General features: G+C 49.5%; 11 protein-coding genes across 11 annotated transcripts; 7 read left to right on the top strand and 4 right to left on the bottom strand.

Moving 5' to 3' along the window:
• Positions 1-171: 171 nt before the first annotated feature.
• Positions 172-4,213, top strand: GGI43DRAFT_379662 (CPSF A subunit region-domain-containing protein; the record flags this gene model as incomplete). Its single annotated transcript, XM_083202876.1, has 4 exons — positions 172-415; positions 565-2,644; positions 2,836-4,123; positions 4,187-4,213. The coding sequence occupies 4 exons, from the start codon at positions 172-174 to the stop codon at positions 4,211-4,213; spliced, it is 3,639 nt and encodes a 1,212-aa protein (XP_083065118.1).
• Positions 4,214-4,298: 85 nt separating this feature from the next.
• Positions 4,299-5,728, bottom strand: GGI43DRAFT_156261 (uncharacterized protein). The gene is made up of 2 exons (XM_083199498.1): positions 5,207-5,728; positions 4,299-5,112 (listed from the first exon to the last, which is right to left on the bottom strand). The coding sequence occupies exons 1-2, from the start codon at positions 5,432-5,434 to the stop codon at positions 4,459-4,461; spliced, it is 882 nt and encodes a 293-aa protein (XP_083065117.1). The 5' UTR covers positions 5,435-5,728; the 3' UTR covers positions 4,299-4,458.
• Positions 5,729-7,377, top strand: GGI43DRAFT_156260 (coiled-coil domain-containing protein 55-domain containing protein). The gene has a single exon (XM_083199497.1). It carries the CDS (start codon positions 6,024-6,026, stop codon positions 7,227-7,229), a length of 1,206 nt encoding a protein of 401 aa, XP_083065116.1. The 5' UTR covers positions 5,729-6,023; the 3' UTR covers positions 7,230-7,377.
• Positions 7,290-8,261, bottom strand: GGI43DRAFT_393734 (protein translocase subunit TIM13). The gene is made up of 2 exons (XM_083204704.1): positions 7,912-8,261; positions 7,290-7,799 (listed from the first exon to the last, which is right to left on the bottom strand). The coding sequence occupies exons 1-2, from the start codon at positions 7,993-7,995 to the stop codon at positions 7,632-7,634; spliced, it is 252 nt and encodes an 83-aa protein (XP_083065115.1). The 5' UTR covers positions 7,996-8,261; the 3' UTR covers positions 7,290-7,631.
• Positions 8,262-8,750: 489 nt separating this feature from the next.
• GGI43DRAFT_393732 (concanavalin A-like lectin/glucanase domain-containing protein) lies at positions 8,751-10,552 on the top strand. The gene is made up of 4 exons (XM_083204703.1): positions 8,751-9,103; positions 9,165-9,188; positions 9,282-9,352; positions 9,420-10,552. Exons 1-4 carry the CDS (start codon positions 9,020-9,022, stop codon positions 10,189-10,191), a joined length of 951 nt encoding a protein of 316 aa, XP_083065114.1. The 5' UTR covers positions 8,751-9,019; the 3' UTR covers positions 10,192-10,552.
• A 2,210-nt stretch (positions 10,553-12,762) lies between these two features.
• GGI43DRAFT_393731 (cAMP-dependent protein kinase catalytic subunit TPK2 domain-containing protein) lies at positions 12,763-15,089 on the top strand. Its single transcript, XM_083204702.1, has 4 exons — positions 12,763-13,947; positions 14,077-14,330; positions 14,396-14,773; positions 14,850-15,089. Exons 1-4 carry the CDS (start codon positions 12,826-12,828, stop codon positions 14,875-14,877), a joined length of 1,782 nt encoding a protein of 593 aa, XP_083065113.1. The 5' UTR covers positions 12,763-12,825; the 3' UTR covers positions 14,878-15,089.
• A 1,475-nt stretch (positions 15,090-16,564) lies between these two features.
• Positions 16,565-19,074, top strand: GGI43DRAFT_156228 (uncharacterized protein). The gene is made up of 7 exons (XM_083199496.1): positions 16,565-17,030; positions 17,151-17,222; positions 17,364-17,428; positions 17,547-17,728; positions 17,800-18,431; positions 18,533-18,722; positions 18,792-19,074. Exons 1-7 carry the CDS (start codon positions 16,944-16,946, stop codon positions 19,031-19,033), a joined length of 1,470 nt encoding a protein of 489 aa, XP_083065112.1. The 5' UTR covers positions 16,565-16,943; the 3' UTR covers positions 19,034-19,074.
• Positions 19,075-19,478: 404 nt separating this feature from the next.
• On the bottom strand, positions 19,479-22,108 carry GGI43DRAFT_156363 (LMBR1-like membrane protein-domain-containing protein). Its single transcript, XM_083199499.1, has 2 exons — positions 21,482-22,108; positions 19,479-21,422 (listed from the first exon to the last, which is right to left on the bottom strand). The coding sequence occupies exons 1-2, from the start codon at positions 21,790-21,792 to the stop codon at positions 19,637-19,639; spliced, it is 2,097 nt and encodes a 698-aa protein (XP_083065111.1). The 5' UTR covers positions 21,793-22,108; the 3' UTR covers positions 19,479-19,636.
• Positions 22,109-22,195: 87 nt separating this feature from the next.
• On the top strand, positions 22,196-24,067 carry GGI43DRAFT_156201 (histone acetyltransferase catalytic subunit HAT1). Its single transcript, XM_083199495.1, has 3 exons — positions 22,196-22,417; positions 22,477-22,758; positions 22,822-24,067. Exons 1-3 carry the CDS (start codon positions 22,390-22,392, stop codon positions 23,955-23,957), a joined length of 1,446 nt encoding a protein of 481 aa, XP_083065110.1. The 5' UTR covers positions 22,196-22,389; the 3' UTR covers positions 23,958-24,067.
• GGI43DRAFT_156197 (pyrroline-5-carboxylate reductase dimerization-domain-containing protein) lies at positions 24,068-25,718 on the bottom strand. Its single transcript, XM_083199494.1, has 2 exons — positions 25,231-25,718; positions 24,068-25,127 (listed from the first exon to the last, which is right to left on the bottom strand). The coding sequence occupies exons 1-2, from the start codon at positions 25,313-25,315 to the stop codon at positions 24,178-24,180; spliced, it is 1,035 nt and encodes a 344-aa protein (XP_083065109.1). The 5' UTR covers positions 25,316-25,718; the 3' UTR covers positions 24,068-24,177.
• A 728-nt stretch (positions 25,719-26,446) lies between these two features.
• GGI43DRAFT_379653 (CTD kinase subunit gamma CTK3-domain-containing protein) lies at positions 26,447-27,336 on the top strand (the record flags this gene model as incomplete). The annotated part of the gene is made up of 3 exons (XM_083202875.1): positions 26,447-26,602; positions 26,673-26,849; positions 26,911-27,336. 3 exons carry the CDS (start codon positions 26,447-26,449, stop codon positions 27,334-27,336), a joined length of 759 nt encoding a protein of 252 aa, XP_083065108.1.
• Positions 27,337-27,435: the final 99 nt, after the last annotated feature.

Raw genomic sequence — 27,435 nt, 5'->3', positions numbered from 1 at the left:
TCGTTCCTCCATATTTCCGGCCTTTTGCCCAAACTTTTAAGCAGCTAAAGCAAAGCTCCGCCAACTACTTTTCTAGACCACAACAACCATTTCCCAACGCGACTGAGCTCCTCAATCGGCCATTCAAGCCTCTGTAGAGCCGCGCAGGCTTGACTGCGCCCAGTCGGGAACATGGCGACCACATCTAACATGTTCCTTTACTCGCTGACGATCCAGCCGCCAACCAATGTCGTCCAAGCGGTCCTGGGTCAGTTCGCGGGGACCAAGGAGCAGCTTATCATCACCGGTGCTGGGTCACGGCTGACTCTACTGCGGCCTGATCCTTCACAGGGGAAGGTAATCACTCTTCTGTCTCACGACATTTTTGGCATTATCAGGTCTCTGGCGGCCTTTCGCCTTGCAGGCAGCAATAAGGGTGAGTTTACCTAGCTCCGATTTTTGGAGGGCCACATAGTGATGGTGAAAATTTTAAAAAGCTTTGAAACGCACCCTGTCAACCCTATACGACTCAATGGAGTGAAGCTATGCTATTGTTCAAGCAGCGGGCTAATCTTCATGCTGCAGATTACTTAATCTTAGCCACTGATTCTGGTCGAATCACTATCATCGAGTATCTTCCGAGAGAGAATCGATTTAGCAGATTGCATCTGGAGACTTTCGGAAAATCTGGTGTGCGGAGAGTTATTCCTGGAGAATACCTCGCGTGCGATCCCAAGGGCCGTGCGTGTCTTATTGCTTCGATAGAGAAGAACAAGCTCGTATATGTGCTCAATCGAAACTCTCAAGCGGAACTTACAATCTCCTCGCCTCTCGAAGCCCACAAGCCTGGTGTTCTAGTTATTTCTATGGTGGCACTAGACGTCGGATATGCCAATCCTGTGTTCGCCGCCCTGGAAATAGACTACACCGAGGTGGATCAAGATGCTACAGGGGAAGCTCTGCGAGAGCTGGAAACGCAGCTAGTGTACTATGAGCTTGATCTCGGACTCAATCATGTCGTCAGAAAGTGGTCTGAGCCTGTAGACTCAACAGCGTCACTGTTATTCCAGGTACCTGGTGGTAACGATGGCCCAAGCGGCGTCCTGGTCTGTGGCGAGGAAAACATTACTTACCGCCATTCCAACCAAGAGGCTTTTCGAGTTCCGATCCCTCGACGACGAGGAGCAACAGAGGATCCTTCAAGAAAGCGCACCATTGTCTCTGGTGTCATGCACAAGCTGAAGGGCAGTGCAGGTGCCTTTTTCTTCTTACTACAAACAGAAGATGGCGACATGTTCAAAGTCACAATAGATATGGTAGAAGATGACGAAGGCAACACCACAGGAGAGGTCAGAAGGCTCAAAATCAAGTATTTTGACACAGTTCCCGCTGCGTCAAGTCTCTGCATTTTGAAGAGTGGCTTCCTTTACGTTACTAGCCAGTTTGGAAACTTCTCCTTCTACCAGTTTGAAAAACTGGGAGATGATGATGAAGAGCTAGAATTTACTAGCGACGACTTTCCTGTCGATGCACAGGCTTCGTATAACCCTGTTTATTTCTACCCCCGACCACTGGAAAATCTAGTTCTTGTAGAGAGCATTCCTTCTATGAACCCCCTCCTCGACTGCAAAATTGCCAACTTGACTGGTGAAGACGCTCCTCAGATTTACACTATTTGTGGCAACGGTGCTCGAAGCACATTCCGGACGCTAAAGCATGGGCTTGAGATCAATGAAATTGTATCCTCTGAGCTGCCAGGGATTCCATCAGCCGTTTGGACGCTGAAGCTGAACCGGAGTGAGCAATACGACGCTTATATCGTTCTCTCTTTTACCAACGGAACTCTTGTCCTCAGTATAGGAGAGACAGTGGAGGAAGTCAGCGACTCCGGGTTCCTGACCAGTGTTCCCACTCTGGCTGCCCAGCTGCTCGGTGATGATGGTCTAATTCAGGTCCATCCTAAAGGCATTAGGCACGTTCGCAATGGACAAGTCAACCAATGGGATGCCCCTCAGCACCGATCTATTGTGGCCGCATCTACTAACGCCCACCAAGTTGCGATTGCTCTAAGCTCAGGTGAAATCGTCTACTTCGAGATGGACGATGACGGTTCCCTGGCAGAGTATGACGAAAAGAAAGAAATGTTTGGGACAGTCACTTGCTTGAGTCTGGGCGAAGTTCCCGAGGGCAGATTGCGAAGCTCATTCCTTGCAGTCGGATGTGATGACTGCACAGTCCGTATTTTGAGCCTCGACCCAGAATCTACCCTTGAAAACAAATCAGTCCAAGCGCTGACAGCTGCACCTACCTCTCTCGCCATTATCTCTATGGAGGACTCATCTTCAGGTGGTTCAACACTCTACCTGCATATCGGTCTCTACTCGGGCGTCTACCTACGCACAGTTTTGGACGAAGTTACTGGCGAATTAACAGACACCAGACAAAAGTTCTTGGGGCCGAAACAAGTGAGACTATTCCAAGTAACAGTCCAAGGAAGGACATGTGTGCTTGGTCTTAGCTCTCGCCCTTGGCTCGGATACGCTGATCCCATCACCAAGAGCTTTGTTGTCACACCGCTCAGCTACGTGGACCTAGAATGGGGGTGGAATTTTACTAGCGAGCAATGCGAAGAAGGTATCGTCGGTATTCAAGGACAGACTTTGCGGTAAGTAACAATGATTGTCTTCTCCTTTTTGCATTCCTGTCAGATGATGAAAAATTTGGGATCCAAGCCTATGGGCTATGAGGTTCATCAATACGCATTTTTTTCCAATTGTTCCTACTGAAAGACTCTTTTTTCCAATCTTGTTACACTTGCATATCCAGAAGCATTATTTCAGTACTAATGTTTTCTAGCATTTTTTCCGTCGATCGGCTTGGAGACACGCTGATCCAGAATTCTATTCCCCTGACCTATACGCCGAAGAAGATGGTGAAGCACCCAGAGCATCCTCTTTTCTATGTGATTGAAGCGGACAATCATACTCTTTCCCCTGACCTTTGTGCAAAGTTGCTCGCCGACCCAGCGCGTGTCAACGGAGACTCAAAAGTTCTTCCCGCAGAAGAGTTTGGACATCCCAGAGGCAACAGACGCTGGGCTTCGTGTATCAGTGTTGTTGATCCACTGGCTGAAGACGGTCAAGTTCTACAAAAAATAGATTTAGAGGAAAACGAGGCCGCGGTCAGCCTTGCTATCGTTACATTTGCCAGTCAAGATAACGAAACCTTCCTTGTTGTCGGAACCGGAAAAGATATGGTCGTGAACCCTCGCAGCTTTTCTGACGCATATGTCCATATCTATCGGTTCGAACAGGAGGGTAGGGGCTTGGTATTCATTCATAAAACGAAGGTCGAAGAGCCTCCGATGGCCATAATTCCTTTCCAGGGGCGAGTGCTGGTGGGCATTGGGAAAACACTTCGCATATACGACCTCGGCATGCGACAACTGCTGCGGAAGACCCAAGCTGAAGTGGCACCACAGCTAATTAATTCTTTGAACACGCAAGGCAACAGAATTATTGTGGGAGACGTCCAGCAAGGTATAACATATGTCGTCTATAAACAATCGACAAATAAGCTCATTCCTTTTGTGGACGACACCGTTGCTCGATGGACAACTTGCTCAACAATGGTAGACTATGAGACAGTCGCTGGAGGAGACAAATTTGGCAACATTTTCGTCGTACGCTCTCCTCAGAAGGCCAGTGAAGAGGCCGATGAGGAGCAAGCGGGGCTTCACCTGCTAAACGCGAGAGACTATCTTCACGGAAGATCCCATCGGCTGGATTTGATGTGCCACCTCTATACCCAGGACATTCCGACGAGCATTACCAAAACGAGCCTTGTCGTCGGAGGACAAGATGTTCTATTGTGGAGCGGTCTTATGGGCACAATTGGCGTCCTAATTCCTTTCGTCACCCGAGAGGATACAGACTTTTTCCAAAGCTTAGAACAGCATCTGAGGGCCGAGGATCCTCCACTCGCGGGCCGAGACCACTTAATGTATCGCAGTTATTACGCACCCGTGAAGGGCGTTATCGATGGTGATCTCTGTGAGAGATACACACTGCTTCCAAACGATAAAAAGCAAATGATTGCAGCGGAGCTGGACCGCTCTGTCCGAGAAATTGAGCGGAAAATATCGGTAAGAAACGTCTGAAAAAGGATTTTTTTGGCAAAATACATGGGCTAATTTTTGATACAACAGGACATCCGAACTCGGTCTGCATTTTAGAGCATTTTGGATTTTTTTAATATTCTTGTGGCATAAGTGATGATATATATAAGTGTAGCTAAGCAAGGTTAAAGGATGACGGCGTTATATACGGGTTTATATATGCCATTTGGGTTCGGCAAAGGCATCCAAGGAGATGATGCTAGTGCAGATTTTGCACGTTTATATGAAGTATGAAATTCTAATAACCAACTCCTCTAAAAAGGAAAACAAAAAAGACGCCAAACAAATTGAATGCCATGGGCTTACAGCCCCCTCCAAAAAAGGCCACGATTGCGGACCTTATTAGCCTCGCTATCTCTGCGGTTTGAGTGGCTTCTCTCCCAAGCCTCATCATCCATGTAAGCAGTGATGGCGACATCAATATCATAGCCGGCCTGCTCCATATACAACAAAGCGTAATCATAATCTGAGACTTTGCAGGCCGTCATGAAGCGTCGGATCTTACCCTTTCTCAACTCCTCCTCCTCGCCCTCGACAGGCCGAGGAGATAGGCTGACGCCGCCTTTATAAAACTCGCCAGGGATCAGGACAGTCTTTCGACCGACCAGTAGGTGGTCGCTTGTGAGGTTGTTCCGCCGCCGCAGTGCCGCAGGAGGTACGCCATACCGTAGCGACAACGACTGTACGGTGTCATGCTCGTGGTCTAGGAAATGCAGCGTATCGTCCGAGACAGCCTTTTCGTCAAGCTCGGAGTTACTTTTGCTGCTCTCGGCCGGCGGTGGTGTTGTCGGCGCATCAGCTATATACGGTGGCGGAGGAGCAGAGGCTGGGATGGATCTGTATCCCAAGTTTGGAACCGAAGAATACGACGGGGGATCTCTAAGGCCTTGCGGTAACGGCGACGGCATATTTGATACTTGGCAGAAGGGGCAGTACGATGCAAAGCGCGGGTTATTCTAAATGGCGGGCGCATATTAATAATTATGAGGATATCGAGAGGCCGTATTACTTGGAATAGATAAGAGAAGAGCTGCAAGATGGGTGGCTAACCTGTATACACTTTGCGCAGATAACTCGGTAACAGCACTCAACTCTGCGGTCGTGTGCATCATCTTGGGCAAGACTGCCCGTGCAAGTACTGCAAAACTCCATGGTTTGCAGCTTGCGAGAAAATACAGAAAATAGAAAGACAAATATCACAATATAAACAGCGAAATGCCTTTGCGACTCTGTCCTCGTGACGGGGGCATGAGAAGAGGACTTGGGGCTTAAGTTCATCTACCTATCTTGGTAGCGGCTGGACAGTTTGTCGCCGCTTTGGGGATTACCTACTCGAGTTGGCAGCACACGGGGGCCAATCACGTCATGGCAGATGACAGCTGCCATGTTAGCTGTCGGACGCCACATGGGAGGTTTCTGCTAATAAAGCCGCTCGGGGTAGGATTCGATTTTAGTGCGCGCGAGACAAAATGCGCAGCTCTGGATCGATCGATCGTAATCGATGCGTCTGTGGCTACTTGCTATAGCCAGGCCACTGGAAGCGCTGTAGTCTCTAATAGCACTGCTGCGACCGACGAGTTTACCCGGGAGCCCTCTAAAAATGTCAAATAGACTGCGGAGCCGCCCGGCGCGTGTTTAGCTGGTGTTCGGCATTTGGTCAGCGCGCCAATGCCTTGGAAGCTTCCCGTGCTTCTTTTCTTCTGTTTCTTCCCTTGAGCAATCCTGCGATTGAAAAGTTATACGGGATTTTTGCTATAATACAATTGCTGCTCTATAATTTTGCGTAGCCTCCATCGCTCTTCTACTATTTGGCAATCAATTAGATCATTTTATTAGTCCATCGCACGAGCTCATTCCTCTCGAAAAGATGGATAAACCAAAGCTTGCTTTCGGGCTCAACCTGACGAAAAAACCTGGAGCATCCAAGCCGATGCCTTCGAGATCGAAACCTATGTTTGATAGCCATGATAATGATTCAGACGATGAAGGCCCCAAGATAGAAGAAATCGGAGGCGATTTGGAAGATTTTACGGCAACGGCCTCAGCGCCAGTAGATTCAACGAGGGGACCCAGATCGAAGAAGGGCCCTATAACTGAACCACCAAAGCTCAAGTCGAAGGACCAGACAAGTACAATGTTTGGGGATCTGTCCAGCACACTCTCATCTCGCAAGAACGCGGAGGCGGCCACCGAGCTAGACGCTAGTGTCTACGAGTATGACTCCATATACGATTCCATGAAGCCAAAGAAGACTATTTCAAAAGAGGATGAGGAACGAAAACCAAAATACATGAAGAATCTGCTGCGAGCAGCGGATGTGCGGAAACGAGATCAGCTGATTGCCGAAGAGAAGAAGATTGCGCGGGAGCGTGAAGCTGAGGGAGAGGAGTTTGCCGATAAGGAGAAGTTTGTGACTGAGGCGTATAAGAAGCAGCAAGAGGAAAACAGAAGGTTGGAAGAGGAAGAACGCAAAAGAGAGGAAGAAGAAGCCAAGAAGAACGAGGGTACTGGCATGACGACCTTTTACAGAAAATTGCTAGATAAGGAGCAGGAGAGACATGCCGAGACAGTTCGAGCCGCGGAAGAAATGGCCAAGAGAGGCCCGGACGAGAAAGACAATGAGAATGAAGGAGAGGCAGAGGTTGATAAAGAGAAGGAATTTGCCAAAGCGGCGCAGGAGCTCAACGAAAAGGGAGCATCCATCTCTGTCAATGAAGATGGCCAAGTCGTTGACAAGCGAGAACTTCTGAGAGGCGGCCTCAACGTCGGCGCGAAGAAGAAAGTGGAGGCGCAACGAGAGGCGGAACGCCCGGTAGAGAGAGAGCGCAAAGAAATCACAGGCCAGCAGATTGGCCGGAAGCAGGCCATGAGGGAAAGACAGTCGCGGATGCTCGCGGACCAGCTGGAAGCCTCCCTGAAGCGCTCAAGAGAGGCAACCGAGGCCAAGAGGGAAGAAGTGGAGAGAGCGTCGAAGACTCGCAAGACGGAGGGGGAGATTTCGAGTGCCAAGGAGAGATATCTTGCGAGAAAGAAGGCAGCAGAGGAAGAAAAGAAGAAGGCTGCGGCAGAGTGATGATATATATATATAATCAAATAGATACCCAAATTCAAAACATAATCATGAAACAAATGGTTCTTTTTATCAATTTTTTTTTTTCTTCTCTTTTTAATGTAGATTAGAGACAGAGTGGATGATCCAATATCTATATCTAAAGCCCGTTCCTAGATACTGCGCCGTGGCACCGAGGCCAGTCTAATTGAAGAATAGATGGTAGTAGTACAAGAATTCATATGGGAAAACTTTAAAACTTTGAATTAAGACGCAATCCCAACTCAACGGCATTGATAGTCCCAGTCATGCTTTTTCCCCATGCGCCCGTCCAAACGGCATTCTGCATTATATGTCGTTTACTGTATCGAACTTGAAGTTTTCATTTCCCCCTCTTCCCCCTTCGTTATTCGTATTATAAGTCTTTTAGTTGTTTCCCTGCTCCTGTCGTATTCTGTTGATGTACGCAGCATTGACCTGGTTCCAAGCCGCCATGTACTTCTCCATGCAGGAAGTCATGCAAGTTTGTTCGCCGCTGGAGAGCGAGCTGCCGGGCTTCGGGACGCACTTTTCGAAGCAGTTTTCCTGGAGTTTCTATAATTGAAGTAGAAAAAAAAAAACGTCTTGTCAGTTTATGCCGTTTATACTGGGTGGGATTTTTCTTATTGCAGGGTTTCCGTAGGAAACGTGGAGGGGTTATGCCTACTTCGATGAGGACTCGGGCATTGGCAAGATTGGCCTCTGCGAGGACCTGCTTCATGACAGACTGCTTGACGGAAGAGGAATCCATTTTGGAGAAGATTGTGCTGGAGGGACTTTGTGGTTTGTTATTAGAATCGCGTAACTGTTCGGGTCAATGGGTAGAAAGATTTTGGAGATGGAAGACTTGGAGTTGCAAAATAATTGTGGCTGAGTGTGGCGTCGGTGCTTGGTCTACCGTTACTAAGTTTGTGCGAAGTGTGGCGTCAAACCTACAGTCTATTGAAAATGATGCAACACCTGGAAGATAGTTTACATTTCTGGTAAATGTCGATTTAAATTTAGTTTCTATTAATAGGTGAAATCATATGCCCAAAACACCTGCGGCTTGCCTTGTCCAATGATCCAATAAGAGCAACTGGCGTTTGACATGTGACTACCTGCCTAGAAGAAGACTCGGCTCTCTATCGCGTAGAAAAAAAGATAGACAATATACTCCATGGTAGCTGTACAAAATAAAAATATGAAACTCGAATGCCGATTGTTTTCTTTAAAAGGTAGTTATGCAAGCCGCATGCCAGAACTGAGAGCTCGTGTTTCAACAATGCTAGCAATATAAGTCGAGACAGTACAGTGCGTATTATGACCCTTCAGCAGACACAGAGCTGCTTGCACCCAGTATCCGCATGCATTTATGGATACGATGTGCCAATTAAAACAATGTAGAGCCGTGTTTATCCATGTAGAGCATGGAATATAGTATTTTACCAGATACCTATATCTGTAAGACAGTCGCTTCAAGCAGATCGTCCCTAATTATAGACGCAGTTCCATGTACCTCGCAGCTACCGCAGCCAGCTCTAGTGAGAGCGGGTACCTTCACAGTCTAGCTGTTTCAGGAATAGCACTGTGTCGCGGGCTTAACACGAATGTGGCCTTTACAGTATTGCATGGAGCCTCCCATGTGAACCAACCTTTGCTGGTTTGCTGCTTGCCACCAGAACGCAACAAGCCGCAGAAGACGAGAGGCGGCACTGGACCTTCAGCCAATCTGCAATTGGCCAACTCGCTAATACCTTGACCATTGGAAGATAACCTGTCACAATCGCACCAAGATGCGGCTTTCCTCGCTGTCAGCCGTGCTCGCCACGGCGTTTGCGTGGACTGCGGCGGCTCAGGATGACTACCGAAGCATAACGGTTCGTAGCTGTCGGGATTTATATGCGCAAACGTTGTTGTGGGCTAACAAACTTCGCGCAGCTTAAAACGCACTCCATCGAACAAGTCAGTCGCAAACAGATGAGAAGAAAGGAGGAGAATTGGTCGCAAATAGCAGATAATAGAGGCTGACTTTTTATTTGTTTTCCCCCTCTTTAGCCTTACTTGGACTCTGATATGCAGAGCCGATGGTTTGACTTTGGCGGAGATACAATTATTCGAACGGACTCGTACGTCAATCTCCGATAAACACGCCCATACATAGATTCCCCGATTCAGAAGCTCAACGTGCTACAGATATATTCGCCTTACCTCCGATCGACCTTCACAAAACGGCTGGCTCTTTTCACGTGTGCCCCTTACGGCTACCAACTGGGAAGTAGAGGTTGAATTCAAGATTCACGGCAAGAATCAGCTCTACGGCGATGGCTTCGCCATGTGGATCACGAAGCAGCGAGGCCAGATCGGACCCGTCTTTGGCCATGCGGATAAATTCGAAGGCTTGGGTATCTTTATCGACACATACAAGAACAACCGACCTGGCGTCGTCTTCCCCTACGTTATGGCCATGTTTGGAGACGGACAGGCGACCTACGACAAGAACAACGATGGCAAGGAGACGGAGCTGGCTGGTTGCTCGGCCCGAGGCCTTCGTCACTCGACCATCCCCACCAAGATGCGATTGACCTACTTCCAGGATAAGAGCCTCAAGCTGGAGCTCCAGTACAAGACCGTCGGCGACTGGACAGTGTGCTTTGAGGTGGACAACCCTCCTGCGATCCCCAACATTGCCTACCTCGGATTCAGCGCTGAGACTGGTGAGCTGAGCGACCACCACGACATCATCTCCATCTCGTCCAAAAACCTTTACACCAGCCCGGCCAACGGACCTGGATCAAAGGGATCACCGAAGAACTCGTACAAGGGCAAGAACAGCAGCAACAGCAGCGAGAGTGGTGGAAGCTGGACATGGTTTTTCACCAAGATCATCCTCTTCATTCTCGTTGCAGGTGGCGGTTACGTGGGATTCACCATTTACAGGTCAAAAACTAAGAGCCACAGATTCTAGGCGAACCGTGCATCGGAGGCAGGATACACAAGGATAGGCCAGAATGTGTACTACAGAGGAGAAGATGTGCAGAGATATGCTGAACTCGGCCATCTAACTGAACTCAGGCAGAGGCCCTATCAAGGAGAGGCAAGAATCATGTAATTCGAGTTGGTCAAGAGGCGGGCGGGAAAGACGTCGTCGTTGCCCGTGCAAGAAAGCATATGGATGCTTAGCCATGCCTGTTGTCAATGGTTTTCTTTGTGCTGGGAGTTGGGTCATTTGGCACATTGCTTGACGGGCTCGCGGTGGCGGTGATTTCTTATGGAAAATTGATGAAGATCATATTATTAGCGACGAAATGACAGTTTTACTGGTCCAAGTTTTTGCATCGCCTCTTGATAAACTGCTGGCATGAGAAGACGAGAAGAAGCTGTCCTAAAACGGCCTAGTCCCAAAATAATGGTTATTGTAAAAGCTACAGGGTAAGATTTAGCTACATCAGCTCCAAGCTTTTTCAGCCACAATCGAAAGCCGTTCAATCATCATGTGCCGCGCTGATGGTACTGGAGAATTGCATTTTATTTATTTTTACTTTTGTTCTTGCTATTATTTTCACTTTTGTTTTTATGTTTACTTCAACTCGGCAAAGTAAAAAGTGTACTTCTGTGCAACATGCTAAACGACACTTGGCGATCGTTCTGCGGGCTTACATGGACGTACCCTTGACGTATACGTGAACGATTCAGAGTTCGACGGCGTCAACAGGAGGATCGGCAGGCTGTCGACAAAGTCCATCCATGCCGAGAATGAGGGGAAGTGAAAGTAAAAACGGGCTCAAGTCAGGCTAGATGCACTAAAATGAGCTGGCTACACCATTGGGCAGGACCTAAAAGCTCCCTCTGGCCTCCCCCCATCCCATCTCTCATTGTTTGTCCTTCAAGCTGTCTTGGCTTTTTCTCACCCTTTTTCTCACCACTAAAACTCCAGCTTTATCAATTGAGTCACGAACGTCTCGGATTGTGTGTCTACGCAGAATGGTCCCAGCATTATATCACTAGAGATGAGATTGGCCCTGTGTATCCACGGATTTTAGCTGAATCGATCCCCGCAACTGTGGCGATTTAGCTTGGCTGCGAATCAACCGATACCTCCTAACGGCAGGTTCGGCCAGATCGATTTCATCGCCAAGAGCCGCCATATACTGTCGAAAGAGAGTGAAGAAAGTTCTAGAGCAATATTAATACAGCCAGTTCCGCAACAGACGAGATTTTTTTCTTCCATTACACTCTTAATCGGCTGAGCTGATATTAGCCTGTAACCTGGATCTTGCTGGAGCATCATCATCTTGCAGCTCTAGCTGCCGGCAACTACCTAGCGTCATAACTCCCATCTACGATCGCTTATTCAGCCACCGCCAGACTCACTCCCTTCTGCCAAGGTATAGACCTACATATACAGCAAGCAGAAGCTGCACGTATGTACATGTGCCCCAGCTGGCAAATCCAATTCTTGACGACAAGCTGCACCAGCACGCAGCTGCACTGTTTCAGCTACTGTACTACGGAGTACTAACCGTGGGGTGCGGCGATTCAGGTGATATCACCTGTCCTTGCTGCTTTGTCTAGTGCATGGCCTGAGCGCCGGATTGAGAGGACCTTTGCTGAAGAGGTGAGCTGAGTTGGATTGAAAGTACTAGACGAAGAGAGACGGGTCGGCGCTTTATCGAAGAGGCCAATTGACCCTAGCTGGAACCATAGAGAGCTCTAAGGGCGAATAAGGAGCAAGGACGAAAACTGCCGACGCAATTGCTGTGGATAAGCAGCTCGCCTGGCCGTCAATCAAACGGTTTAATTAGCAGCGCTGCAACCGATTCAGGCAGCCAAGCGAAAGCCGCAATCCCATTGTTGTTGCCGGCCTTAGTTGCTGGGAAACGCTGCTGTGCTACATTTTGCGCTCGTGCGCAGGCGGTACGTGCGCGAATCAAGTCAAACCAGCTTGCGCATTTTCGGGGCTGGGGGATTCCAAGCTCCCAAAGCATCAGAACTGACCGAGTCGAGCAGTCCGTCGAAGCCGCGCCGCACCGCACCGCCAATTGTCCGCCTTGAAGCGACCCGAGTCCGTCCTTTTTGGCAGCTAAACACAGCCCGTCAGCGCGCGATTGCTACCTACTACCTACTACCTACTACCACTCACTACCACCACCCACCGTCTACTTCTCCAGCGCTGGCCTGCCGCCTCCCGCCTTTGCCTCGGCGCCCTTCCCCCCTAATCGCCTAAAGCAGACGTCCCTTGGAGGCACTCAGTTGAGCCTCCCCCGCCGCACCGCCTAAATAGCTGCCCCGGAGCTTTCTCCAGGCTCTTCTCCAGGCGCCCTCAATCGCAACCCGCCTCCGGCCATTGATACGAACAAATCGACCGCCCGCCCGCCACACCCGCTGCAAAGCCCCCCTCACCTCCCCAAAGCCAAGCCCCAGCGTCTAACCAGCACCAAAGGGCAGCGCCAGACTTGCCCAGCTCAGTAGCATCCCCGGCCCAGATCGGCGCGAACGGCCAGGCTGCCTCGATTCGAGCCCTTTTTGCTTTCCCCTCAATCCAATCCCCAATTCCCTGTTTCCGGCCTCCCCTCCGCAAAACCACCACAACCTGAACCTTATGCCTTCGTTCGGGTCATTCCTCAAGAAGAAGCGGACAAAGGAGGGCCACCCTGATCACTCGGCCAAGGACAGCCACAGCACCAGCACCAGTGCCAGCAACCCCACCAGCCCCGTCGCACCCACGGCGGCCGCCTCCAAGCTTTTCGACTCGTCGACGCTGCAGCAGCCGCGAGTGACGCCCGGCGGTAGCCATAGCAATCACACCGGCGCAAGTAGTGGCAGCACAGGCACAGCTACAGCGACAGGCCTTGGTCTAGGTCTGTCTGCTCCTCATCCAGGCACCGCCGTCTCGCCAGGCTCCATCTCGCCGTCTGCATCCACTCCCATTCCCGCCTCCGCACCCGCGTCCTCGATCCCAGCCTCTGCGCCAGCCTCTGCGCAAGCTCCAGCTCCTGCCGCCTCTTCAGCCGAGCGAGACACGGCCAAGGCCGCTCCTCCCGTCTCCCCGACCTCGACCTCGACCTCGACCATGAATCCCGTCAACGTCCAGTCCTACGCGCCACCGGGCCACGACTCGCAGAACCTCCCTAGCATCAGCAACCTCATCAATTCGCCCCAGAATGACGGCTCGACCAACGGCTTCACCCACTCGCCCTCGCCGTATCAGACTTCAGCTCCCGTAATGGCCGACTCCAATGCTCAGCAGCAGCAGCAACACCTGCCGTCGGAAATGCAGCTGGATCCACCGCAGCAGCAGCAGGCTGTTCCACAACAACAACAACAACAACAACCCCAACAACAGACTCATCAACAGCAGCACCCCCAGCAGCCTCACCATGGACACAGCGTATCGCTGTCCCAGCCCCGGGTCACCAAGGGCAAGTACTCGCTGGGCGACTTTGAGATCTTGAGAACGCTCGGCACCGGTAGCTTCGGCCGCGTTCACCTGGTCCAATCCAAGCACAACCAGCGCTTTTACGCCGTCAAAGTGCTCAAGAAGGCGCAGGTAGTCAAGATGAAGCAGGTCGAGCACACAAACGACGAACGCCGCATGTTGAGCGACGTCAAGCATCCATTCCTTATTACTCTGTGGGGTACCTTTCAAGACTGGAAGAACCTTTACATGGTCATGGATTTCGTCGAGGGCGGTGAGCTGTTCTCGCTGCTAAGAAAATCTGGGGTATGACCACCTTGACCCCATCATCATATCCATCTCCCCGCATATATTTGCGAGTCCTCGTTACGCAATCCCTCTCTCTTTCATTGCTATGAAGTCATTTGGGCTGACTGCTAACAAAACCAACTATAGCGATTCCCCAACCCAGTCGCTAAATTCTATGCTGCCGAAGCCACGCTGGCGCTGGAATACCTGCATTCCAAAAACATCATATACCGCGACTTGAAACCCGAGAATCTGCTGCTGGATCGGCATGGACATCTCAAAATTACAGATTTTGGCTTCGCAAAGCGAGTGCCAGACAAGACGTGGACGCTGTGTGGTACACCAGATTACCTGGCTCCCGAGGTAGTCTCTAACAAAGGCTACAACAAGTCTGTAGACTGGTGAGTTATCACGATTTTCTCATTCATGAATGGCAGTAGTGAATGACTGGTTGACACATGATTAGGTGGTCCCTTGGAATTTTGATATACGAAATGCTTTGCGGATACACGCCCTTCTGGGATAGCGGCTCTCCTATGCGCATATACGAAAACATTCTCAGGGGCAAAGTCAAGTATCCGGCGTATATTAACCCGGATGCTCAGAATTTGCTCGAGCGACTGATTACGGCGGACTTGACCAAGAGATTGGGTAACCTGTTTGGGGGTTCACAAGATGTCAAGAACCACCCGTGGTTTGCAGAAGTTACGTGGGATCGATTGGCGCGCAAAGACATAGACGCCCCCTATACGCCACCAGTCAAGGCTGGAGCCGGCGATGCCAGTCAATTTGACCGATACCCCGAGGACCCCGAAAAGTATGGGGGTCCAAGCGGCAATGACGAGTGAGTGGAACTTCTCCCCTTTATTTTCTGTTTCCTCTGTGAAGCGTTTCTGTATGCTAACGAGTTTAATTTATAGGTATGGCAACCTGTTTACTGAATTTTAAAGGATGTGCATTCAGATCCAAGCATACCTGGAAATGTTGACGATTGACGACGATGCACTGGATATGTGACTAAAAGGGAAGAAAAGAGGAGCTTTTCGGCCTTCTTTTTTCTGCGCGTGTGGGTGTAAAAGATGCGAATGGATTGGTTGTTTGTTTCGCTGCATCTTGGGATGGTGGCTCTGCATTGGGGACTATATTTTTTTTTTTTTTTTTCATTTTTCTTCTCTCTTTGGAAAAAAGGGGATTCGATCGGTCTTGGAGGCTCATTTTTGACCTGGAGTCTGTTGGAAAACGTGTATTCGGAGGGGGGAGCTGTGTTTGAACCTACAACGCCAAGTCTTTCTTGTCTCGCCCAGTAGCCAACTATACGAAGCTCCTGTATATCCATCTATTTCCTTTCCTTTCTTTTTCTGTCCTCTCTCTCTTCTTGACTCTCATTTTCTTCTTTTTTTGGGCTACGAGAGGGCGAGAAGAGTGGGAGGAGGTCTGACAAATGTATACTTAGGGTTATGACCTGGGGTGGTTGTCTCAGAATCGAGACCTGTTTTTGTCGTTGAAGGAGCTGAGTCTGGAGATGTGCTTTGCTGCGCTCATCATACCTACTAGTAATACTACATATATACCTATTACATCTATCTGTTATAGCTGCTGTTTAACACCACCAGAGACTTTGATACTTGCAATTGCTTCTGGCTTAGGGCCGTCTTATGCTTATTCGTTAGTGGTATAAAGGAATTGAGCGATGATACTTGTTAGATTTTATATCCATGTAGGCTGTCCCTGTACCTTGCCTCGAGGGAAGCCCTACATGATGCGAGTCTGACGCGTTGCAGGCCCACGTACCAGGTAGCCTGTATAGAAGTCGGTACCGATTGCTGCAGAAATTTTCCATGGGTCTCTGCTGGGATTACCAATGAATCAGTCAATCGACAGTTGGAGCGGTAGTGTGCACAGGCAAATACGTGGCCGGCTGTTATATGGCGACGAGAAAAAACAGGGTATACAAGTGCAGAAAGGCGGTGGGAGGGAATAGATTTGGAAACAAGCCACTCTAATTCCTTTAGCAGTAACGTTAGTGTAACCTCCCTCCGGATAGACGGGCAGATCCATCCAAAATACAGGATGAAGGGCATTCGTTTCTCCAGTTTCTCCCCCCCTTGCGGAGCCGCTAATGGAGGAGGACCCAAAGGAGCATTGAAGCTTGAATCCGTTATAGCTGTAGGTTTACGGAGATATTTTTTTTCCTTACTAGTTTTGTGGTAGCGGAGAACAACGGCTTTTGTCTCATATTGATTCGCTTGGGCTGTTAATTATGGGAGATTTTTCTGTATTTATTTTCTCGCTACAGGGGTGTATTATTCGGTCTGGGTAGCTGACGTGGGGATTGTGATAGATCCCCTGCTTGTTGCTCTCTGTTTCGCTCGCTCTGCTATTGCTCTATACATACAGCGCTGTAGTAGTACTAGCTGCTGGCGAGGCTGGGGTGGACTATCGCTGTCGTGCTTTTTTTTTTTTTTTCCTCTTCCATCTTTTCTATCTCTCCCCTCCTCTTATTAATGCGTCTTACATATAGGTACTGTATTCCAAAGTACTCTTTGTCTTAGAAATTCCCCTTTTCGCCCCGAGAGTGGGGAAATTTTCTGGGAACACTTTACTTGCTGCCGTCGTATTTGGTACTTTTGTTTTTTCTTCTTTTTCTTCTTCTGCTCTTCCTTTTTTTATCCTTGTCTATCGTCTCTTGGGTCTCGCTGGATGCTGAGCTAGCAATTCCATCGTTGGAGTGTCAATTGGCGTGCCGGGTTCTATTATTAGCGGGCTGATCGAGAGCTTGTTTTTGCTAGCGGCCTCGGCAGCGGCGCCCCATCAATTGAGAGAGATTGCTGGGCAGCAAAGACGCCTTTTGCCCAGTAGACTGCGGTCTTTCGTATCTCATCGCCAATCTAGATTATCTGCGAGGAGGGCGGCGACTACTTTTGGAAGTGAAGAAGCAGGCATTGAGGGCTGCGCGCGCGTGTGCTTGGAGCTGAAGGAGTGCCGAGGCAGGATCCGGAAAACAAAACGGCAAAATGGATGATTACATGTTCAAGTATTTTGTGGATGAGTGTCGCGTGGTGGAGGAGAAGACGAGCTATATTGAGATTTTCAATTACTCTGTGAGTTGCATCTTGGCTCTATGAAGCTTTAATCTCAGATGAGATGATGTGGCTCATCACAGGAGATGGAAGCAAAGGAAAAACAAGGTATAGGACGATTAAGACTGATGCCGAGTCTAGGACCCGTTTTACAACTCAGTCGAGGAGCATCCGCTGCCCATGTCCGAGTTTGAGAATTTTCTGAATCAAAGGGTGAGTGAAAATACAGGACTGAAGTTTTCCATCCGAAGAAATGATTGGTCTGCATTGACGGGGATGGAAATGGAGTCGAGATGGGATGAAATAAAAGTTTAGATGAAAAATCTGGGGCTGACATGAACTTTGCTTGCTTAGGGTGCTTTTGAGCCGCCACGGAAGATGCGTGAAGGGGTCACAATCCTGAGTGGCATTCGAATCATGTAAGTTTTATGATTTACTATTCTCCTTGTTTATTTGATGCGGCGAGGGTGCTGGAATATGTCAATTATTCCGCCATATGTCCAAACGAAGAAAAAGCGCTAACTCTTGTCTAAAAAGTGTCCAAAAAGATGCTCAGCACAAGGATACATTTATGCCCAAGGTCATCTCCCTAACGAAGGACAAGTACATGTCAATGGTCAGGACGATGAAGCTGCCCTTTCGAGGCATAGAATCGTCCTCTGTGGTTGGGCCATTCTTCTGGTGTGCGTACGACCAGGACGATGATGACCCGCATCTACGTATGTGGAATATATATACGCTCCCTTCAAAAACATTCCAAACTGTATTCTTCTCTAATACTAGGGCGCAGAAATCGTACACCGCAAATCAGATGTTCGCAAGAAGGGCAAAACTCGCGGCTGGGAGATGATGCTGTCCTACGCCTTTAAAAGCGGCATCACCACGGGCTTTATGAAGGGCACACCCAGCTCGGATATCATTCTAGCACTCAAGCACTTACGAGAGTGCTATGGCCAAGTCGGCCACCCGATGCTCCTCCCGACTATCATTCTCTCGCACGATCTCTCCCCCGCCAACGACCAGAAGCAACGTGATGCGCGAGACTGGCTACGACGACTCGAGAACGCAGTGAGCTTGCGCGACGAAGTCGAACCGGAAGAGCAGTACTTCCAGGATGGAATCTTATCCATTGACGGGTTGAACCGTGACTTGGTAGAGTGTCACAGCCATGTCATGTGGAAGCGGCCGCAGGCTTACTTTGCGCTGGTGCGAGAGATGGAGCTGTCGATGGAACGGTTCAAGGTCTTGTGGTATGACCACAAGAAGGATTTCCTGACGGACGAGGAGATTGCGCATAGGAAGACGATCAGTCAACTGCACAGGAGCATGATGGCCCGGATGGAGTTTTATAGGGTCAAGCTTAAGGGACTGGAGAACTATATTTACACTACGCTGGAGAGACTGAAAGTGCAGCGCGAAGCGGTAAGGAGCACCTCTTCTTTTAATTCCCCCTTTTACTACATGATGGTAAAATGTGTGCAGCTTGGAGCTTTTACTGACATGGTTTTCTTTCCTTCAAACAGCTTTACAACATCATGTCTCAGCGAGAGGCGCGACTCAACCTCGAAATTGCGGGAGAGCAGCGTCGGATCGCACATGCAAGCAAGCGGGACAGCACAGCCATGAAGACCATTTCTCTGATGGGTGCGCTCTTCTTACCGGGTACTTACCTCGCTTCCGTCTTTAGTATGACGTTTTTCAACTTTCAATCTGGTTGGTCTGCCCCTGAAGTCCCCCTTTTCTTCTCTTCGTCTTACCACAAATGCTTACAACTATAAATAGGAGCCGATCCAGTCATCTCAAACTGGCTCTGGGTATACTTCATCATCACCGTCCCATTGACCATACTCATCGTCGGCTCCTGGATCTGGTACGACCGCCGCAAGGAAGCCCGCTATGCAGACCTCGACAAGGAGCTCGAGGGCGATATTGAGCAGATGGAAGTCAGCATCATGAAATCGCTCCGTAGGAGGACGATGAGCAAAGCGAATACCTGGAACTCGACCATTAGCCCTGCGCCATAACGGAAACGAAACTGGAGTGGAAATTTTTTTAGAAAGCTTTTTTTTTACGACTTGATGACTTTATGAATTGGTGGCTGGCCTCTACATACACATTACACGTGTATATGTTTTTGTGAGATGAAGCATGAGTATGCTTTCAGCATCTTGTTTTCTTCTATTGTCATTGGCGATTGCACAGCATACTTGGCAGGTTGTAACGACTTTTTGAGCCATGAACAGATCATCTTTACTTAATTTTTGACTTCTACAACAGCATAATATATAGTCAGCAGATAGAAGGCGACGCATATTGTATAAAATTTAATATATTTTATTGTATTCTACTTAAAAATTAAAAAAAAGTGTAAAATAATATTTTGGAGCCGACTGACAGGACGCTGGGCGAAAAATAAAATAAAGTCATGCCCAAAAATCGGCAGGACATAAAATCTATGGCTCTAGGAAGATAATAAAAAAAGTTTTTTTCGCCAAGACCTAGAGAAAATATTGAAGCTCCGTAACTCCATCATAATGCGGTATTTCAACCGGTATCCAAGAATAGACCGATAAAATAAAAATAAAGAATAGCCAAAGGGATGATAAAAGAATTATTATGAAGCATTTTTAGAGGCGAATTTGGCTATCGCCGCCTCCAAACCAGTTTCGAATATTGCTTCCATTGTCGTTGTTGTTGCTCCCACTCGCGGCAGGCTGGGCATCATCATCTCCTCCCATCCACTTTGGCTTCTTAATGCCTTGTCCGATCTCCTGGAACCACTGTGGCGTCTCAAACGAATCAACTGTATTCTTCATACGATGTCCGAGAATCGTAAAGATGTTGTCATCTTCGGGTGGTTCATCCGTGAAGCGACCGCGTGTTGGTTGGCCAGCCCGACGATTGTTGCCGACTGGAGATCGGGCCGGCGACCTTGAGGGGCTGGTGACCGAATCTTGGATGGCGGGAATGGACAGAATCGGGGCTGATCGTCCTGAGGCCCCGTTGGCTGCAGTACCACTGCGTCGCGGGGTTGAGTTCCCTCCTAGCTCTCTGGCGATGAGATCTCGTCCTTCACGCCAAGAACCAGTGCCGTAGCCTGATGGATTGTCATCTTCCTCATCGATAATATCTACCCCGGTAAATATACGCTTGACCCGTCCGTACACGCCAAAAAGGGCAGCTAAAACAGGAATGACGAGGGCAATGGGGAAAAAGTTATCGAACCATTGACCCAAGGGGGTGACGTCAACATATTGTCCAAGGAAGCTGTAGAAGATAGTCTTCTCATAGACCTCTTTCGATAAAAAGGTGAGGAAGTTGTACGAAAGTGGAACACTGAGCTTTGCCACTTGCATTGCATACCAGAAAGCCGCCTCGTGACCGGTATTTCTTCTCACAAGGGCTCGTCCGCGCCATACCCTAACTTCGGTCATCGATGAAAGAGCGGCAATGCACATGTAGCAAATCCAGAATGCGGAGATGACTTGCCCTGCAAATCCGACCTGGGCTTTGTCGCCGACCCAGTGGTGAACAACGCTGACACGGATAATGGATAGCCTTGGGAAAGGAAATTTGACGATTTCCGACCAAATAATACAGGCAGACGCAAAAGCCAAAACGGCACCAAAGGCCATTCGCATGTAGGGAAAGACGTAGAAGTAGCAAATGTATCGAGAGTATGGTGTTAAGAACTTCACTTTGTCCCAAAATCCGGCGTGGGGGGAGGCGTTGCCAAAGTCTAGTTTCTTAGAGGCGACCGAGTCCAAAATCATCTGTAGCTTGGCTGCTGACTGTACCAGTCGATTCCACTCCCCAACGTATCGAGATCGTGAGTGGCGTGCTCGTACATACTTTCGTGTCAAATCGGCCAAGTATTTTTCTGTAATGACATGTGGAACCGCTTGGGTATTTATTGTTGGATCCAGAAGTGTCGATCGGGGCTGCGATTCAGGAATGCTGGCCATCTCCTGAAGCTCTTCGATCCAGTCTTGGAAGGCCGCGGCGCTTCCCGTTTTTCGTCGACTGAGCTCAGCAATCTGTTGTTCAATCTCCTCGACACCCGTCAAGGAGTCCTCCATCTTCTCATATACCCTAGGCGCCTTAATCTGCAAGCTACGTAGTTTGCCGCTAATGCTTCCGCTTCGAAGTAGCTGTCTTGGTATAGAAACCAGCCCGTGACCCATCAGATAGATGGCAAGTACCAAACCCCAGCAGTAAGCTAGAGCCATGATGAGAGCCTTGAGAGCTGTAAAGGAGAACTCGTAGGAGACGAAGATGTATATTAGTCCGACAACGGCAGCTCCCAAGACCATTGCATAGAACTGAGCGTTGGCACGGAGGGAGTACATGAACTTGTCCCAGGGCTCGCGATATCCAGTGTCGGAGTACTCGGCAAGGATGGGGAGGATGAACCTGTGCGAGGACGATTAGAAATGATTAGAAGGGGTCGAATCTAACATCTATTTTCTCACCATGTCAAGCAGAAAGTCAACCAGTATGTGATTCGCCATAGGACCAGGACCACCCGTTGAGGCAGCCAGATACCCCTCGAAGCTACATCGTCGGTGATGGCGCTTGAAGCAAGGTCTATGGGAACCAGCAAGACGAGTACCGACGGAAGCCACAAGGCGAAGAATATAGGGACGAGATAGAAGGCCGGCGTGGTTCGAAGCGGGAGGTAGTATCGCAATATGAGAAGCACACCGAGCGACACTAGGAGGAGGGCGATGATTGAGAAGATGGTAGAGCCAACTGGCGCCGGGGAACTCGCAATTTCAGGCATCGTGACGGCTCAGGGGCCAACGCCATGCGCGCTCGTATCGCAGACGCTGCAGGATGATGGCGCGATGCGGCGCAGGATATTTCGGTTATCTGGGGAGCTGCGGTTTTGACTGCAAGGCACAAGAGACAAGAAGCAGCCACTGGTTGAGGTGCTTGGCGGGCGAAAAGTATGGAGTACCTGTAGTGGTTCGGGTTATAAAGCCTTAGCCTGCAGCATGTCTCGTGAGATTGCTGGATGGCCTTCAGGGACCCACCTGGGCGACGTTAGGATGCGTGACGTAACGGCGGAATGAAGCCGCTGCGAGGTGGGATTGATGCCTTGGATATAGGGCACCAGCGCAGCGGGAGATGCAGCCGCTTAATTGAATCGCGTTGCTATGCCTGCAAACGCGCTTAGAGGCTGTAGTAGCGCGCCTCAAATTAAAGCTGAGGTATTGCGCTTGTCAGCCTTTCTGCAGCAACCACAGCCTTCTAGCCTTTCTTTGCCATTTTTTTGGTCGCTTAAGGCGTCTCCAGTCCGTACAGCTTATCAAATTATTTCAAATATTATTCTCTACCCTGTGCGCTATAAGCAGTTCATCTCTTTTACCCATTTACAATGGCTGGTCTTCCTGACCTTGCAGAGTGTAAGCGATTCTTGAATTCCACTGCAGTCGAAACCACTCGGTGCTAATCTACTGGATAGGGCTTCAAGACTCCAACGATGCGTTGAACATTAGCCTCGTGGCGCCGTCGAAATCGGGCCTGAATACAATTGCGACGTTCCACCCCAAGTTCACGTATTCCATCTTCGGCGACGAGGAGAAAATCTTTGGATACAAGGACTTGAAGATCCAGCTGCGGTACCGTGCTAATGATATGCGGCCGCACCTGCGCCTTGCATACGGCAAAAAGTCCAAGCCTATTGGTGAACTTGAACCTCACGATATAGTGGAGATTCTGGAGGGAGGAGGCCATTTGCCAAAAGGTTTGGGCTATTCGTCGATGGACAGCTTGATTTGATCATCGTTGTTGCTAACCTTTAGCGTAGTTGCGTTCGCTAAACCGTCGGATTTTGAAAACAGCTCACAGCAGCTTGGCAACGACTGGTCCCCTCCTGGAACGCTCCACGAAACCTTTGAAGGTCCTGATGGCCAGTATGAAATCTGGAAGGGCAGCCTCGTCGACCCTGCTGTGAAGCAGCTAAACAGCCGTATTCAAATCTTTGTTCCCATGTTTATCGATGGAGGCTCCTATATCGGCCAGGATCCAGAGTCAGACTCGCCAGAATTGGATTATTCGGATGCTGACCGGTGGACTTTCTTTTTCCTCTACCGCAAGCAAAAATCTACTGATGATCCGGAGAAGAACGCGTATACTTTTGTCGGTTATGCCACTGTCTACCGCTTCTTTTATTTCAAGGCGCCCATCACACCGCCACCCTCTCCCGCGGAGAACTGGGAGCTTCCCACGGGCCACATGGATCTATCTCTGCTCCCCTGCAGGACAAGGCTCTCACAGTTCATAATTCTCCCACCATTCCAAGGCAAGGGCAGTGGTGCACGCCTCTACAATACCGTCTTCAAGCACTACCACAACCACGCTCAGACGCACGAGTTCACAGTTGAAAATCCCAATGAAGCTTTTGACGATTTGCGAGATACCTGTGACCTGGCCTTTTTGCGAACAATGCCTGGATTTAATGAGCTTCATCTTGACACCAAAGTAAAGGTTCCCAAATCAGGCCCCCTACCTCCCCTAATCACCGGCGCAGAAAATCTCGAGAAAATCCGGTTGCAGGCCAAGATTGCCCCTCGTCAGTTCTATCGAGTTCTAGAGATGCATTTGATGTCCCAGCTTCCACGATCTGTCCGCCCAACCATGTCTCTAGATGACGATGTTCCGTCACCTACAGCTGCGGATAAGCACAAGGAAAAGCTGTGGCAGCTTATCGTCAAACAGCGATTATATCGCCATAACAAAGAAGTTCTTTCTCAAATAGATGTCTCCCAGAGAATTGAAAAGCTATCCGAAACACTGGGCAGTGTCGAGTTGGAATACGCCAGACTTCTGGCAGCCCATGATCGTGCTGCGAAGCATTCGAACCAATCAAATGGGAAGCGGAAACTGGATGAGTCTTCAGCCGACGCATCGTCTAGCAAGAAGGCGAGAGTGGAAGATGCGTGAAACACATTGTCGTGGTATAATACAGACTCAGTTTCACTAATAAAAGTAAATAATAGCGGGCGTTGGTGGGTCTTGATACGACATTTTCAGGGGAAAAAGGCTCTATGTATTCTATTGTATAACAGGAAAAACCGAGCTGGCAACACATGCTACATTACATGCTTTTTTTCATTAAAAGCAATCATTAAATTAGAAAACTCCTTCCAGCTAGTGCAAACAATTACTCGTCGTAGTGTTCGTGAACGTCATTTTGAGCAACGACGTTAGAGGCCTTGATGTTCTTACCAAGCTGGCCCGCCACCAAGGTTGCTTCTCGTACAGCCTTGGAGATTGTTCCGCGCACACGCTCTTCTTCAAGAACAAGGACTCCGTTGACAGTGCAGCCTCCAGGAGTGCACACCTTCTCTCTGAGAAGGGCTGGGTGCTCTCCACTCTGGATGAGGCCAGTCGTTCCTCGCATGGTCTGCGTTGCCATTCTGGTAGCTTCAGCACGAGGGAGACCCATGGCAACGGCTCCCTCGATGGCAGCCTCAAGGAAAAGGGCGTAAAAGGCTGGTCCAGAGCCGCACAGGGCCGTTGAGGCGTTCATGTATCGTGCGGGCAGATAAACGACGTCACCTACGCGCTTGAAGATCCAGGTGACAAGGAGCTCTGTCTCCACGGGCAAGGGTGGCTCAGTAGCGCTGATGACAGTCATAGACTCTCTGATAAGGGCCGCAGTGTTGCACATGGCTCGAACAATTCTGCAGCGACCATCCTCCTCGGGATCCTTGGAGGGGACTGCGCCGTGCAGGGCAATCTCCAGCTGCTCGACCGTGATACCGGCACAGACGCTGATGAGAAGCTTGCCATGCAGAGACTTGGCCATGCCAGGTGCACCCAGAATCTCCTTGACCATGTAGGGCTTGCAGGTCAGCACAATGACCTGAGCCTGCTGGACGGCGGCCAGATTCTCATTGCGAACAACCTTGAGCACAGATGAGTGCTCCCAGAGGGCACTTTTGACCTTCTTGGCAGTTTCCGGAGTTCTCACGCAGGCGATGAAGCGAGACGGCAGAGAGCGCGGAACATCTTCTGCAGGCGTAGAGGCGCCAGACTGCAGCGGCTTGGGGCCTTGCATCTCAACTAGGGATGTGAGGATGCCATTGAGGATGGCAATTCCCATGGTCCCTATACCAGACAGAAAGCATGAGCCAAACAAGTTCTCAAACCAAACACGACTTCCAACGAGCATCATTATAGCCAATGCCACGTTGAAGTTATTTCCACTTACCGCAGCCCAAGACCGCCATGGTCAGGTCCTGAGGAGGCTGGGGCGTGCTGTGATGCGTGAGAGCCAGCATGTTGGAGGCAGACATGGTGCTGGAATTAAATTTTTTATTACTAGCGGTGACCGAGCGGCCAAAAAGAACAAAAATTCTATTTGAAAAGAAGGACTGAAGAGAAGAGAGACAGAAGGAAAAAAAAGGACGAAAGATGGCCACAAAAGTTGTTGCCAGGCTTGCAAGTGTCAATAACAGGGGGTGAGGGAAGAGACTGCCGGGATTTTTTTTCTATCTCAAGCTGGCCCAAGTTGCAATAAATAGGAAACTAGGTGGCTACGAGTAAGGGAAAAAAAGGGCCAAACTGCCCCCTAAACGGCTGAACCCCCTCCGTAACGGTTGCTGCCCGGTCGGATCGTCAAAATATACCAAAAAAGGGACAAGGATTTTCGTGTAAACACGGCAGCGTGCGGAATGGAATGCGTTGGGCAGCCTGGATTTGCCTTCTTCTACATGGCATGAATAACGGCTCAGCCGACGATGTTTCATCGCTTCAAACTCACCCTTCAGCTCTGCCCCGGACTTTTTCGCTGTCGCCGCCGCCACTAATACACGAAGTGGTAGGTACTGCGACTTCGCTGCTACCTGGCCTTATGCTGCAGAGAGCTGAATATGGAGCAGCACTACTGGTATGAGGTGGTAATATCCCAGGTAGATGGATCACTCTGCGGAGTACATGGACAATCTGTTGCTATATAGGGCATCCTGTTTGTGTTTTGAGCTCAGGGGTTCTGAACTTGGCCGCCGTCGGAGGCGCTGTGTCTCGGTGGCCCAAAGTGCCTAAGGGGGTGCCAAATCTACGGCTGTTGGGCTGATTTGACGGTCGTTTCCGGCTCTTTACCGTGACTTGCATGCTTGGAGATTAGCAGTAAAAAGCTCGGAGCAGTAATACGGAGCATGACCAGTAAGCTGATTGAGACTAGCGAAAAAGAAACGAGATCCATTCAATGTTGGGTGCAGCCTTTGTGTGTATGGAGAATTGGTAGTAGGTTTGCGATTACTATTAGCGGGCTCAGCCGGTTCAGCCACACTGAGGCACAGGCCACTCACAGCGCACACAGGACTGGGCCCAATTGTTCAGCCTTGCGACGTGCATCTACAGCAGCAATCCAGACTCGACAACGCGGCTTTGCAAAAAATCCTTTGGCGGAGGAACCACCCGCAAAAATGGCGGATCCTTTCGAGGTCCGGATGCGCTTCAGCTCGCAGCTCCAGCATCTTAATGCCTCTGTTGCTTCGGCGCAAAAAGCTGCACAATATGCCCTCAAATACAAGGACATGGATGAGGACCTGCACTCATGCATCCTTGAGCAGGTCGAGCGGGTAAGTGAGATGGCGGATTGTACTATATGATGACATATTTATAAAAGCCTCGAAGCTGATGTTGTGATAGAATAACATGAACACTCGTGCCAATATCATGTACTTCATTGAGCACTTCCTGGACATGGCGCAGCGAGATGGCCACTCTGACTATATCCGTATGATGCAACGAGATATCATCAGAGTCGTTGATGCTGTGGCCCCCGATGATGGCTCTGGAGCAGCCAATGTCAAAGTCGTCCGCAAGGTATGATTGGTTGCTACTCTTCCCTCCACGTTAGTTGACTTGACTGACGCTGCATCGACAGGTTTTGATAGGGCTTCAAAACAAGGGTTTTCTGGAGCACCAGGCCGTTGTCCAAATTGAGGATGTCATTAAGGAGAGGGGAACGAATGATGATGACTTGGGGCTTGCTTCTCCCATCGGCGACGTTGAAATGTCAGACGCTCCGACCTCCGAGTCGAAATCTCGGCGGCGGCCCACGACTCACGGCCTAGATAAGCGTCAGGTTGAACAGCGCATTGAAGAGGATCGTGAACGACATAAGCGAGAGCGCGAGAGGATTTGGGCTGTTCCCAAAGGAGAGGATGCCGAGATGACCAAGCTCTGGGAAGAGACTAGTGATTTTGGTGACGATGATGACCGGCTACTGACTGAAGAAGGAGATGATTTCACGAAAGAGATGGAGATGCAGCAGTGTCAGCACCTGCAGACGACGAATGGCAACCATTGATTTTCGGCTTTTTGATCTTAATTTAGTATATATAGCATTGGGCGGCGTTGTTTCATTAGGATGTATCGCATCGAAGGATTGAAATCGTAGGTAGTCGCA

The sequence above is a fragment of the Trichoderma evansii genome (genome assembly GCF_050947405.1).
Source record: "Trichoderma evansii strain SZMC 28006 chromosome Unknown GGI43scaffold_2, whole genome shotgun sequence".
NCBI lineage: Eukaryota > Fungi > Ascomycota > Sordariomycetes > Hypocreales > Hypocreaceae > Trichoderma > Trichoderma evansii.
Note: the sequence above shows the minus strand (reverse complement) of the source record. Positions and strands in the feature narration are given on the sequence as shown.